The sequence below is a fragment of the Amblyraja radiata genome, chromosome 11 (genome assembly GCF_010909765.2).
Source record: "Amblyraja radiata isolate CabotCenter1 chromosome 11, sAmbRad1.1.pri, whole genome shotgun sequence".
In the NCBI taxonomy this organism is placed as follows: Eukaryota; Metazoa; Chordata; class Chondrichthyes; order Rajiformes; family Rajidae; genus Amblyraja; species Amblyraja radiata.
The window spans coordinates 8042969-8058523 of record NC_045966.1 but is presented as its reverse complement, the minus strand read 5'-3'; the positions used below and the strand labels follow the sequence as shown (position 1 = coordinate 8058523).

Sequence of the window (15555 nt, the reverse complement as noted above, 5' to 3'; positions counted from 1 at the left end):
ATTTATACAGCGTCTGTAAGTGTGGGGAAATCAGATCATACTTTTTTTAATTAAATTCAGAGCTTAGACCATCAGGACCTGCGGCCTTTCCGTTTTTTAAAGATCTAATTGACTTCGATATCTTTTACCGTTATTGCAGCACCTCTCTCTCTCTCTCACATTCTCTCTCTTTCAGGTCTAAACCCATAAGATTACATTTCTGTAAAAATGCTTTCATTCCTGCTGACTGTTCTGTCACTTTAGTTGAGTAAAGTTTTTGATAGTATTGTAAAAATCTGTCATTGATATCTATGGGCAGTGTTAATATTTCTCCCTTGACTGATCAAATTGTATAAATAGTTATTTTCCCCGTCCAGTTTACGAAGTTGACGTGCTAATAGTTTTTGTGGTTTATCACCAAATTCAAAGTTTAATTGTTTTGTATGTTGATAAAGTTTTATAACTTGGTCTGAGTATATTTTATTTAACTTGTATTTCAGTACTGCAATTTTATTGTGTTTTACCATAGATGGTGGTACTGCATTTTCTATGTCTAATTGCCTTATTTCCATTTCCAATGTCTGTTGTTTAGCCCGACTCTCTTTATTATGAAATGCTTGGGAGGAGATTAATGCTTCTCGTACAAATGCTTTAAATGTTTCCCAAAGAAGGGAAGCAGAAGTTCTAAGGCGGTCATTAGCCTCAAAAAACATATTAAACTGTTTTATAAGGTATTCATGACATACCTTTTTATTTAAAATTTGGGGGTTAAGTCTCCATTGTGTCTGTTTCTCGGCCATTCCGTTTAGTTTAATCATAAATGTTAGTGGTGCATGGTCCGAGATTATAATATTATGATATTTCGAGTTGTAGGTAAATGGAATAAGTTTGGAGTCTACTAAGAATGAGTCTATCCTTGAGTAAGTTTAATGCACCGGTGAGTAAAATGAATATTCACGGCCGGATGGATTTGCAATTCTCCACACATCCTTGATTTTGGTAGTGTTAATATATGAGTTTAGAAATGCACTTGACTGAGATTTTAATATTCTTTGAGTTGATGATCTGTCTAAATAAGAATCTAGTGTACAATTTAAGTCTCCACCAATTATTAAGTTATGTTGTGTGAATTCCAGGATAGTATAGAATATTCTCTTAAAAAACAAGGGACTATCAAAATTTGGTCCATATACATTAAGAAGAGTCACAATCTTTTTAGCATAACTCACCTACTAATACAATATATCTGCCGTCAATATCTTCTATAGTTGATATATGTTTAAAAGGTATACTTTTACGGATTAATATTGCAACCTCTCTAGATTTATGTGAGAATGAAGAGTGATACGTTTTAGCAATCCATTTTGCTTTCAATCTATGTTGTGCTTCCTTTTTAAGATGTGTTTCCTGGAGGAATATTATATCTGCTTTAAGTGATTTTAAATGAGCTAATACTTTACCTCTCTTGATTGGTTCGTTAATTCCCTTAACATTCCAGCTACAGAATGTAATTCCTTCACCCCCAATTTTCATATTAACGTCTTGCATCTTATGATTAGGGTGGTCTATAATAGAGCAAATGGTTCAGCACATTAAACCCTACCTTACACCCGAACATCAGGTAAATGAATTTTAGATCTCTTAGGTTTTCCTCCCAGACATATCTCCTTAAATAAAACATAATTCCATTCAAAATAAAAATTATAATATAATACTAAGTGGGACCCGTTGGGTCCCAGCATCACACGGGAGGGCTGGTCACCAACGCAATATTCCACCTCTCCACCAATTTCAATATTGCTCACCAGTGGGGGGGGGCTGCCTGTTGCGCTAGTATGGGTGTTGCGGGCCGAAGGTACTGGTTTCCAGAGGACTAGTATAGACATTGTGGGCCGAATGGATTCTTGGCCTGGCATCCAACTGTTGAAACAATTTTAAAAGCCACGCAAACAATTGGGCTGCAGCCACCTGACAACCAAAATACATTTTGTGAGCACACCCCTTTTAAAAAGGCGAGGCAAACAATTGGGCTGCAGCCACCTGACAACCAAAATTCATTTTGTGAACACAAACTTTTTAAAAAGGCGAGGCAAACAATTGGGCTGCAGCCACCTGACAACCAAAATTCATTTTGTGAACACAAACTTGTTAAAAAGGCGAGGCAAACAATTGGGCTGCAGCCACCTGACAACCAAAATTCATTTTGTGGACACAAAATTGTTAAAAAGGCGAGGCAAACAATTGGGCTGCAGCCACCTGACAACCAAAGTTCATTTTGTGAACACAAACTTGTTAAAAAAAGCGAGGCAAACATTTGGGCTGCAGCCACCTGACAACCAAAATTCATTTTGTGAACACAAACTTTTTAAAAAGGCAAGGCAAACAATTGGGCAGTAGCCACTTTACAGCCGCATCGAGGGGACTCACCGTGGAGTAGACGTGCGTTCAGTATTATTCGCAGCTCAGAGAGACGTGACCCTCTCACTTCCTGGGTCTGGCAGAGACTGAGTAAGGGACTACACTTCCGGGTTTTATAGTCCCTCCCCCCTGTCACCAGCGGGGGCAGCAGAGAGAATGGCAATTAAAAAAACCCATTAATATCTCTCTGAATTTTCATCGATGGGAAAAAGCCTCCGGTCCCGGAAGGAGGAGGGGGCTCTGAGTGAGGTGGCCGAAAATGACGGCCGTAGGTGGCGGCGTTCTCTCAGATATCACAGCACAATGGGCCAAAAGCGGTCAAGATCAGACTTTTAGTAATATAGATAAAATAGAGAAAGTAAAATAATACTATGTTAGTAAAGTGTAAAAGAAAGAAAAACACTACATCTATAGTTGGTGCAGTTAGTGATAGCCACCCTAATGTGGCTAGACATCTAAGGACTTCCGTAGCCTTTGGTAAAAATAAAGTAATACTAGCTCCGTACTTTCCTTAGGAGAAAAGTTTCAATTTCAATAAAAACAATTTATGGGGGAAGGGAAACAATAGTTATATTCCATTAGTGAAATAATTATTAGTCTCAAAGTAAGATATTAGTCTCCTTTAACAAAAATATGAATCAAAGATTAGTCAAAAATATCAAAGAAAAACCTATATTTTCATTAATAAATTGCCTGAATCACACATTACTTTTAATTCATACTTTTAGCTAATTCTAAGTTGATCCAGTTAACAATAATTAATAATAATTAGTAATCATGATTTGTAGTAATTAGTAATGATTAGTACTAAAATATAAATGTTATATATCAATAGCAAAATAACCGCTCGATTCTCATTATAAATTTTGAGCAGTCCTTAAGTATAGCAATTTAAAGTTCCATTTCTTCTCTATGGGGTAACGATGTCCGGTACCGTCAGGTGTATGTTGAGTGTTTGTTCAATCCTCGGTCTTATTCTTGATGTTCTGGGCAAATTCAAGTGCTTCTCTGTGTTTGATGAAGAAATATTCCTTCCTCATGTAGGTGACTCTCAGTGTTGCGGGGTACATCAGTCCATATCTCAGATCTTTTATATTCTTAAGTATTCTTCTTGTGTCTGTAAACAGCGTTCTTTTCCTGGCGACCTCCACAGGATAATCTCTAAATATACTGATCTTATCTCCTTCAAATACGAGATTTCTGCTGCGAACGATTTTCTTCATCATATCATCCAAAACATGATCATATTGTACCTTCACTATCAGTTGTCTTGCGGGGGGGGGGGGGGGCGTCCGCCCTTGGGCGGCGTCCCAATGCTCTGTGTGCCCAAGCAAGTAAAGGTTCTTGATCCAGATTTAAGACTTTTTTTAATAGATCTGCGGAAAATTCACGGGGGTCATGGTTCCCCTCTCTGCCTTCCTGAATGCCCACGATTCTTAAATTCTGGCGTCTCTGACGTCCCTCCAAGTCAATACATTTTTCAATTATTTTATGCAGTAGGTCTGATAAATGCTTGTTCTCGGAGAGAAGCTTTTTTGTAGTTTTAGAACTTGTCTCAACAATTTCCTCTAATTCAGTTATAACTGTATGTTGTTGATTTAGTGCCTGGAAGATGGGATCCAACAGAGTTGAATCTGGATTTCATCGAATTTAATTTAACCTTTACCTCTTCAATCTTTTGATTAAGATTTTCTTCCATGTTTAACTTCCAGGCTTCCAGTACTTCGTGTACAGAGGCTGTGACTTCTTCTTTAATTTCTTCTTTAAAAGATTGCAGTTCTTCCTTAAAGTTCTGTTTAAGTTTTTTCAATTCTTCCATTATATTTGTAATTTCTTGTGCGAGGAAACTTCTTAGTTCTTCTACATCTGTTTTTTTCTTCTTTGAGACATCTTCCTGGGACGATGTTAAAACTGAGCCCGAGGCTTCAGTCGGGCCTACTTCTTTGGGCTTGCCGGTTTTTCTCGTCTTGGGGGGGGGGGGGTATGTTGCATAGACATACCGCCGGTGTCACGCGCCTGATGACATCGCATGCATGATGCAAGCAGCCAGTGCCGTTGTCTGCAGGTAAGTCCCATTCATTTCCCCCGTTTTCAAAAAATTTTTGTGGAGCTAGTCGGCGCGAGTCTCCCTTACTCCATAGCGCCACCGGAAGTGGGGGCAGATTATTATCTGAATGGTGTCAGATTAGGAAAAGAGGAGGTGCAACGAAACCTGGGTGCCCTTGTACACCAGCCACTGAAAGTAAGCATGCAGGTACAGCAGGCAGTGAAAAAAGCAAGTGGAATGTTGGCCTTTATAGCGAGAGGATTTGAGTATAGGAACAAGGAGGTCCCACTGCAGTTGTACTGGGCCCTAGTGAGACTGCACCTGGAGTATTGTGTGCAGTTTTGGTCTTCTAATTTGATGAAGGACAGTTTTGCTATTGAAGGAGTGCAGCGTAGGTTCACCAGGATAATTCACGGGATGGTGGGACTGACATATGATGCAGGAATACATTAACTGGGTTTATAAACACTGGAATTTAGAAGAATGAGAGGTAATCTCATAGAAACACATAACATTCTTAAGGGATAGGATAGGCTGGATGCAGGAAAAATGTTCCCCATGTTGGGGAAGTTCAGAACTAGGGGTCACAGTTTAAGAATAAGGGGTAGGACATTTAGGACTGAGATGAGAAAAAAGGTTTTCACCCAGAGAGTTGTGAATCTGTGGAATTCTCTGCCACAGAAACATAGAAACATAGAAAATAGGTGCAGGAGTACGCCATTCGGCCCTTCGAGCCTGCACCGCCATTCGATATGATCATGGCTGATCATCCAACTCAGTATCCCATCCCTGCCTTGTCTCCATACCCACTTATCCCTTTAGCCACAAGGGCCACATCTAACTCCCTCTTAAATATAACCAATGAACTGGCCTGAACTACCTTCTGTGGCAAAGAATTCCACAGATTCACCACTCTCTGTGTAAAAAATGATTTTCTCGTCTCGAGAAGGCAGTGTGTGATCTCCCACGTACAAAACTGTGCTGACTTTCCCTAATCAGCCCTTGTCCATTTAAATGCCTGTTTATCCTAATCCTCAGAATACCCTCCAGTAACTTTCCAACTTTGGAACTACATCTCCTTCGGGAAGACATGAGGGCTCTCCATTTCTTCCCAGGTCAGTGGCCACCAGTTCCCCAGAACTAACACATTTCTCCACCTGGCAGAGTCTATCTTCAGCCTCAACAACATTTCTGTTGATTCCTCTCACTTTCTTTAAATCGAAGGTTAAACCATGGGTATTCACGTCGGCCCCAGCTTGATAATGAATGCTCTTTGTTCCAATCGTACCCATGTAAAGATCCAACAACGATTTCCGGTACCCCTGGTTCCAGAACCTTGCCGACCTTAAGGGCTTGTCCCACGAGCATGCGACTCCATGCGGCAAGTGACCACGACCTAACGTGGTCACTTGAACCGTACCGCCTCGCGGGGCCGGTCTCACTTTGATCGCCGGAGCCGTATGGAGTTGTGCGGAGCTGGTCCCGACATCGTGCGGGGCTCCGAAAAACTGACCGTGTTCAAAAATTCCGCGCGGCAACGACCTGTCGGCCCGCAGCCGCCTCGACGGGCGTGTGCAGCGTCTCGACGCCGTACGGAGCGTCTTGACGCCGTACGTCACGCGCGAACTTCCCGCGGACTTCGCTCGAAGTTCACGTCACTAACTCGACCTCCGCACGGCCCCCGCTTCCGGTTTGGTCGCGCTTGCCGCAGGCAGGCGCATACACGTGGGACAAGCTCTTTAATCTGTTTTGCCGGACCAGCAGAGGTCACGGCATTTGGGGGGGGGGGGGGGGGGGCGCGAAACCGACCCGCAAAGTCGGCTATGGAAGGATCGGATATGCCGGATCCGGACGGCCCGGAGTTCCAGAGCCCTGGCCGCAGGGGGCAGATTCGACCCGCCGATCAGCCACGGAAATCCGAGGAGGTTGAGATCGGCCACCCCACCCGGCCTGGACGCCACATTTTTGTGGGGACTTCCGGTGGGTTGGGGGCTGGTAGATATTTTTCTGATTACAGGGGGAGCTGGACCACCAGTTGTCGGAAATCGGTGTTGGACTTGGATTATTGCCCAGAAAGACACAAATAGCGGGAGTAAATCAGCGGGTCAGGGAGCATCTCTGGAGAAAAGTAATAGGTGACATTTCAGGTAGAAACACTTCTTCTGACACATATTTCTACACATGCATTATTCCCCAACTCATTTCCCTCTGGATTCCGAGTAAGAGGCAGGTTGGGAAGAAGTGTAGATGTGGCTGGCAGTGGATCTGTAGCAGTAGTGCATTAGGGTTGGCTCCTGAATCCATGCAGGACCATGCATCAAATGACATGATGTTCATTTCATCAACATCACCATCAATGTCCCCCCTGCCCTCGAATTCCTTATATCTGACACCTCTCTCCTTTTAGAAACATAGAAACATAGAAAATAGGTGCAGGAGTAGGCCATTCGGCCCTTCGAGCCTGCACCGCCATTCAATATGATCATGGCTGATCATCCAACTCAGTATCCTGTACCTGCCTTCTCTCCATACCCCCTGATCCCTTTAGCCACAAGGGCTACATCTAACTCCCTCTTAAATATAGCCAACGAACTGGCCTCACCTACCTTCTTTGGCAGAGAATTCCAGAGATTCACCACTCTCTGTGTGAAAAATGTTTTCCTCATCTCGGTCCTAAAAGATTTCCCCCTTATCCTTAAACTGTGACCCCTTGTTCTGGACTTTCCCAACATCGGAAACAATCTTCCTGGATCTAGCCTGTCCAACCTCTTAAGAATTTTGTAAGTTTCTATGAGATCCCCCCTTAATCTTCTAAATCCTAGCGAGTACAAACCGAGTCAATCCAGTCTTTCTTCATATGAAAGTCCTGACATCCCAGGAATCAGTCTGGTGAACCTTCTCTGGACTCCCTCTATGGCAAGAATGTCTTTCCTCAGATTAGGAGACCAAAACTGTACGCAATACTCCAGGTGTGGTCTCACCAAGACCGTGTACAACTGCAGTAGAACCTCCATGCTCCTATACTCAAATCCTTTTGCTATGAATGCTAACATACCATTCGCCTTCTTCACTGCCTGCTGCACCTGCATGCCTACTTTTAATGACTGGTGTACCATGACACCCAGGTCTCGTTGCATCTCCCCCTTTCCTAATCGGCCACCATTCAGATAATAGTCTACTTTCCTGTTTTTGCCACCAAAGTGGATAACCTCACATTTATCCACATTATACTGCATCTGCCATGCATTTGCCCACTCACCCAGCCTATCCAAGTCACCTTGCAGCCTCCTAGCATCCTCCTCACAGCTAACACTGCCCCCCTGCTTTGTATCATCCGCAAACTTGGAGATGTTGCATTCAATTCCCTCGTCCAAATCATTAATATATATCGTAAATAGCTGGTGTCCCAGAACTGAGCCTTGCGGTACCCCACTAGTCACTGCCTGCCATTGTGAAAAGGACCCGTTTACTCCTACTCTTTGCTTCCTGTCTGCCAGCCAGTTCTCTATCCACATCAATACTGAACCCCCAATACCGTGTGCTTTAAGTTTGTATACTAATCTCTTATGTGGGACCCTGTTGAAAGCCTTCTGAAAGTCCAGATATAACACATCCACTGGTTCTCCCTTATCCACTCTACTAGTTACATCCTCGAAAATTTCTATAAGATTCGTCAGACATGATTTACCTTTCATAAATCCATGCTGACTTTGTCCAATGATTTCACCACTTTCCAAATGTGCTGCTAGCCCATCTTAAATAAACTGATTCTAGCAGTTTCCCCACTACCGACGTTAGACTAACTGGTCTGTAATTCCCCATTTTCTCTCTCCCTCCCTTTATAAAAAGTGGGGTTACATTAGCTACCCTCCAATCCTCAGGAACTACTCCAGAATCTAAAGAGTTTTGAAAAATTATCACTAATGCATCCACAATTTCTGGGGCTACTTCCTTAAGTACTCTGGGATGCAGCCTATCTGGCCCTGGGGATTTATCGGCCTTTAATCCATTCAATTTACCTAACACCACATCCCGGCTAACCTGGATTTCACTCAGTTCCTCCATCTGATTAGACCCCCGGTCCCCTGCTATTTCCGGCAGATTATTTATGTCTTCCTTAGTGAAGACAGAATCAAAGTAGTTATTCAATTGGTCTGCCATGTCCTTGTTCCCCATGATCAATTCACCTGTTTCTGACTGCAAGGGACCTACATTTGTTTTAACTAATCTTTTTCTCTTCACATATCTATAAAAGCTTTTGCAGTCAGTTTTTATGTTCCCTGCCAGTTTTCTTTCATAATCTATTTTCCATTTCCTAATTAAGCCGTTTGTCCTCCTCTGCTGGACTGAATTTTTCCCAGTCCTCTGGTAGGCTGCTTTTTCTGGCTAATTTGTACGCTTCATCTTTTGTTTTGATACTATCCCTGATTTCCCTTGTTATCCACGGATGCACTACCTTCCCTGGTTTATTTTTTTTGCCAAACTGGGATGAACAATTGTAGTTCATCCATGCAGTCTTTAAATGCCTTCCATTGCATATCCACCATCAACCCATTAAGAATCAATTGCCAGTCTATCTTGGCCAATTCACGTCTCATACCCTCAAAGTTACCTTTCTTTAAGTTCAGGACCCTTGTTTCTGACTTAACAATGTCACTCTCCATCCTAATGAAGAACTCAACCATATTATGGTCACTCTTGCCCAAGGGGCCACGCACAACAAGACTGCTAACTAACCCTTCCTCATTACTCAATACCCAATCTAGAATAGCCTGCTCTCTCGTTGGTTCCTCTACATGTTGGTTTAGAAAACTATCCCGCATACATTCCAAGAAATCATCTTCTTCAGCCCCCTTGCCAATTTGATTCACCCAATCTATATGTAGATTGAAGTCACCCATTATAACTGTTTTACCTTTGTTGCACGCATTTCTAATTTCCTGTTTGATGCCATCCCCAACTCCACTACTACTGTTAGGTGGCCTGTACACAACTCCCACTAGCGTTTTCTGCCCTTCGTGTTTTGCAGCTCTACCCATATCGATTCCACATCCTCCAAGCTAATGTCCTTCCTTTCTATTGCTTTAATCTGCTCTCTAACCAGCAACGCTACCCCACCTCCTTTCCCTTTCTGTCTATCCCTCCTGAATATTGAATATCCCTGGATGTTCAGCTCCCAGCCTTGGTTACCCTGGAGCCATGTCTCCGTGATTCCAACTATATCATAGTCATTAATAGCTATCTGCACATTCAACTCATCCACCTTATTACGAATACTCCTTGCATTGAGACACAAAGCCTTCAGGCTTGTTTTTACAACACTCTTACCCCTTATACTATTATGTTGAAAAGTGGCCCTTTTTGATTTTTGCCCTGGATTTGTCTGCCTGCCACATTTCACCTTGCTACCTATTGCTTCTACCCTCATTTTACACCCCTCTGTCTCTACACTCACCCATTTAAGAAACCCTTTCCCTTTAACTCCATCCTCAACTATCCCATTCGACACCCCACCCCCCTTATTCAGTTTAAAACCACCTGTGTAGCAGTGGCAAACCTGCCTGCCAGAATGCTGGTCCCCCACCTGTTAAGATGCAATCCGTCCCTTTTGTACAGTCCCCCCTTACCCCAAAACAGATCCAAGTGATCTAAGAATCTAAATCCCTGCCCCGGGCACCAGTACCTCAGCCACACATTCAGGTCCCGTATCTCCCTGTTCCTGCTCTCGCCAGCACGAGGAACTGGAAGCAAACCGGAGATAACAACCCTGGAGGTCCTGCTTTTCAGCATTTTTCCAAGCTCTCTAAAGCCACGCTGCAGAATATTCATCCCTTTCTTTCCGACATCGTTTGTGCCGACATGCACTACCACTTCCGACAGTTTTTCATCTATCTGGCTCCATCTCAGGGGACAGATTACCCAAACACTTCTGCTACACATCCAGGTGTGGAAGATGCCCTTACCTGTGTCTCCTCCATTTCCTGCAATTCAGCCCTCGACCCTTTCCTCCCAGCCCAAACGGAATGGTGTTCCCCTGGTCATGGTCATAAGTGATGTGAGCAGAATTAGGCTATTCGTCCCATCAAGCCCACTCTGCCATTCAATTATGGCTGATCCATCTTTCCCTCTTAACCCCTTTCTCCCGCCTTCTCTCTGTAACCACTGACACCCGAACTAATCAGTTTGTTCATTTGACATCACCAGTCTCCGCTCCTGAGTCCAGCACTTTGTGCTCTCCATTCATGTCCCACTCCTTCCCCTCAACTCCTTCCGCCAGCTCTCCCCCGACAAGGTCCCCACACCAAACGCCGCCTGTCCATTCCCCTCCCCAGATGCTGCCTGGTCCCCTGAGATCCCCCAGAATAGCAAGTGCAGGAGTAACTCAGTAAACAAAGTGCACACAAAGTGCTGGAGTAACTCGGGGGGTCAGGCAGCTTCCCCGGGAGAACACGGACAGGAGACGTTTCAGGTCGTAAATCTGAATCAAACCTCGGAGACGATGGTGGAGGTGTACTGGTCCTGACTGTAATCCCATCCATCCAAACACGGCTCCTCGTCGATCCCGGACACGTTGAGGAGATCTGGGTCTGGAAACACCTCCGAGAGGTTCCTGATCACATCCAAGCGGTAGCGACTGCATTGGCTGTACTGGACTTGGGTTCCTGGCACCCGTGGAATGGTTCTGTTCATCCAGGCTTGGCTGAGGTTGGGATTCCCGGGAATCGAGCAGCGATGCTCTGGGGTATCCCCGACAAAGATGATGTTTAGACCGGCGAAACCGTTGGGAATAATGCTGACAGTTAAGAGCAGGACGATGAGTTTCTGAGCCGGTCCCCATTCCCCCAGGAAGGCTGTAATTTCATCGTAATCCCGCATGTTAGTTGCAGACGCGGCGCTTACTGCGCCTTGGTTCCGGAAGCCTGGAGGGCTTCAACCTTGTGCGTGAACCTGAAGTTGTAGAGCAGGATTGTTGCAAAATACTGACAATTTATCACCTTGCGTGCACAATTAACTAATAACAAGTTGTCCTACAACTTTTGGCTGTGAACGCCATAGGCTAATATCCCTAACAGGTTCTGGAAACACCGCCCGTGCTAAACAGCAACACTTTCTAGTAGAAGTGAGTTGGAAAGAACTCCAGATGCCGGTTTACACCGAAGATAGACACCAAATGTTGGAGTAACTTAGCGGGACGGGCAGCATCTCCGGAGAGTGGGAAGGGGTGACGTTTCGGGTCGAGACCCTCCTTCAGACTGAGTACATTCGTTCTTCATACTAGTAGAAATATGGTGGATCAAATGGCTTAGAGCCAAATCCCTTTTAAATATTACTGACACTAGACTTGTTTTCATGCTAAAGTCCAAATTAAATGAAGAAAGAATTAAGATATGTGCATTGGGTCAAGGTTTGTGGTTAATCATGTGACATCTTTGATAACCATGTATCTCTGAAACAAGATTGCTCTGTTTAATTTCTCCCATAATATCTGCCGTTGAACAAGTTGTACTTTGATACCCTATTACGGTTACCCACAAGATAGACACAAAGTGCTGGATTAACTCAGCAGCTCAGGCAGCATCTCTGCAGAAAAAGGAATAGGTGTAGTTTCGGGTCGAGACCCTTCATCAGACGATCCGAAACGTCACCTTGTAGAGTCTAAACGTTGTGTGCAACCGTTGTCTTTATTAACACATTACAAGTTTGGTACATAAGCTTGTTTGCTACACTCTAACATAAAGTCATTGTTGCTGTTGTTGAGCGAGGTTGTTGACTCGTGAACTCGAGCTTAGTTTATGCTGTTGTTGAAGGACACACCTCATCTCTGACGAGTTCTCTTCCCGCCTCTGTTGACGAGGGTTCGATCACTAAGTGGCTTGACCACCAGGTGGCGCCACAACCTATTCCTTTTTTGCCTGGCCCGTTGAATTAATCCTGTACTTTGTGTCTATTTTCAGTATAAAGCAGCAACTAGCACCGTGGCGCAGCGGTTGATTCGCCGCCTTAGAGTGCCAGCGAACCGGGTTTGATCCTGACTATGGGTGCTGTCTGTATGGCGTTTTTGTACATTCTTCCTGTGACCACGTGGGTTTTCTCCGGATGCTCCGGTTTCCTCCCACACTCCAAAGACCTACAGATTTGTAGATTAATTAACTTTTGTAAATCGTAAATTGTCCTTAGTGAGCAGGATAATGCTAGTATACGAAGTGATCGCTGGTTGCTGCAGAGAGCACCCGTCATCAGAATCGAACCCAAACTCTGGTGCTGTGAAACAGCAGCTGTATCGCTGCACCACTTTGCTGCTCTATTTATTTCACTAAAAATACAGCAGGACATAACATGACAGAACATAAAAGCATGAATGTAACATAAAAAGCATGTGAAAATGCAGATTCTAAATAATTACAGGCATCTGCAACTTTATAGGTACAGTGACATTTTTTTTTACATTCACCATTTTTTTACATTTTACAGTCAAAATCCTGCTTTAGATAGGATTTACATCATACGTGCAAAACCATGCTGACGATCCCTAATCAGCACCATATTCCGAGACAGTTTCTTCCCAGCTGTTGTCAGGCAACTGAACCACCCTACTGCAACCAGAGAGTAGTCCTCAACTAATATCTAGCCTCTAGTATCTTTGCTCTACCTGCGACCTGATGTAAGAGCAGATTGTATAACTGTGGAGTCCGTCCCCGCTACCAAAGATGTCGCGTTTGGCATAAACAAATGGCGGCCGTGACGTTCCGTTACGTACTACACGTCAGTCCATTGGATTTCGGAGGAGTGGGCTATCTTGCTCCTCTAGGGTCTTTGCTTAAAACTATTCCATTATCATGTATCTGTACAATGTGAATGGCTCGATTGTAATCATGTATTGTCTTTCCGCTGACTAGTCAGCACGCAATAAAAGCTTTTCACAGTACCTCGGGACACGTGACAATAAATTAAACTGAACTGAACTAAATGCAGATATATCTTATCCCTCAGATAACTCTCTAGTAATTTGACTACCACAGATGTTAGGCTCGTTGGTCTATAGTTCTGATGCTTTCCTTTGCAGCCCTGGCTAAGTACAACATTTGCCACCCTCCAGTCTTCCGGCACCTCACCTGTATTTAATGAAAGAAAAAAAAATAAGAAAAATTTTTTTTTTTTTTAAATGGTGCGGCCCTGTCCAGTCGCCGTTGTGGCAGCTCCGCGAAAATTGTGTGTGTTTTTAACTTTTATGTTCCTTTTTAACTTATTTCTAAGTTGTAACTCCCTTGTACTAACAAAGTATGACAGGGGAACCCTCTTAAATCTAAACACAAGGGCAAACGGAGACTTTTTAAACTCTGTACTTACTGATCCAGCATGGCCAGCAGAGATCAGCAGAAGCTGCTGCATCAACAATGGGAGCTCGGCTGCAAGGAAACCTCAGAGAAAACATCGAGGGAAGCGGGGGGGGGGGGGGGGGGGGGGGGGGGGGGGGGGGGGGGGAATTCGGAATAGGCTGAAAGCCCAAGCCTTTCGTCCACCTCTGTCCAGCATTCTTCTGGCAAATGTCCAGTCCCTGGAAAACAAGCTGGATGACCTCAGGGCGAGGGTCAGATTCCAGCGGGACATAAGTGACTGCAACATCCTCTGCCTGACTGAAACATGGCTGACCTCGCTGATTCCGGATCAGGTGATCTGCCCAACCGAGTCCTTCACTGTCCACCGTGCTGACAGAACAGAAGCATCTGGGAAATCCAAGGGTGGAGGAGTCTGCTTCATGACCAATAACAACTGGTGCACCCCTGGAAATATCAAGATGCTTTCCCGTTCCTGCTCGCCGGACCTGGAGCACCTGACGATCTCATGCCGCCCATTCTACCTTCCCCGGGAATTCGGCTCAGTGATCGTCACAGCCGTCTACATTCCACCGCAGGCGGACACCGACATGGCACTATCGGCCCTACACGATGTGCTATGTCGACATCAAAACACGTACCCGGATGCGGCTATGGTGGTGGCTGGAGATTTTAATAAATCAAATCTCAAGAAGGTCATGCCGAACTTCTACCAACACATCACGTGTGCCACCAGGGGGGAGAGAACTTTGGACCACTGCTACACACCGTTCAGGAAAGGCTACAAGGCCGTTTCACTCCCTCCCCTAGGAAAATCTGACCACGCTGCCATTTGCCTGTTGCCGGAGTATAAACAGAGGATAGTTCGGGAAGCGGTAGAGACGAGGGACGTAAAGTGGTGGTCCGACCAGTCAGAGGCCCTGCTGCAAGATGCACTGAGCGATGTCGACTGGAATATGTTCGAAGCAAGTTCCAGTGACGTCAGTGAGTTCGCGGAAGCAGTCACGGACTTCATCGCAACAGTAACTGACAACATCGTCCCCACGGTAAGGGTAAGCACCTTTCCGAACCAAAAACCCTGGGTAGACAGGTCTGTTCGTGTGGCCCTGAATGCTCGCACCGCTGCCTACAACTCGGGCCTGGCATCAGGAAACATGGTCGTCTACAAGGCAGAGCCCTACCGACTGCGAAGGGCGGTGAAGGACGCAAAGAGAAGGTACAGAGACAAGATGGAGTTACAGATGGAGCAGCAGGACACCAGAAGCCTGTGGCAGGGGCTACGGATTGTAACCAACTACCGGAGCACCCCTCCCTCATCCGCAAGTGCCGGCACCTCCCTAGCTGATGACCTGAACTCCTTTTACGCTCGTTTTGAGAGGGGCAACACCACTCCAGGTCTGCCGACTATCGACAATACCGCCAGCGGGCTGGCTACCGAAGCTGAAGGGAGGAATGTGCACATATTCTCGCTGTCCGAGCACGACGTAAGGAGGGCTCTGACACGGGTGAACATGAGAAAAGTTGCAGGCCCCGATGGCATCTCGGGGCGAGTACTCAAGTCCTGTGCTACGCAGCTAGCTCCAGTGCTCACTACATTATTCAACCTCTCCCTGGACAAGTCCGTGGTCCCTGCCTGCTTCAAAAAATCCATCATTGTACCGGTACCAAAAAATGCCTCCCCAGCCTGTCTGAATGATTACCATCCGGTGGCCCTTACCTCGATAGTCATGAAATGCTTTGAGAGGCTGGTGAAGAAACACATCTGCGCCTTCCTCC

At 45.1% G+C, this 15555-nt stretch overlaps 2 protein-coding genes across 2 annotated transcripts in view; both read right to left on the bottom strand.

Annotated features, from left to right (window-relative positions):
* LOC116978255 (solute carrier family 22 member 4-like) overlaps positions 1-11022 on the bottom strand; it is a gene marked incomplete at its 3' end in the record, with an annotated part of 165746 nt that extends 154724 nt beyond the window's left edge. Inside the window, 1 exon segment of the mRNA XM_033029256.1 lies at positions 10934-11022.
* The window catches only part of LOC116978258 (solute carrier family 22 member 5-like), a 69021-nt gene extending 57596 nt beyond the window's left edge, over positions 1-11425 (bottom strand). Inside the window, exon 1 of the mRNA XM_033029260.1 lies at positions 10934-11425. Within this exon, the coding sequence (XP_032885151.1) occupies positions 10934-11320 (387 nt within the window). The 5' untranslated portion in view covers positions 11321-11425. The remainder of the gene's footprint in view (positions 1-10933) is intronic.
* Positions 11426-15555: the final 4130 nt, after the last annotated feature.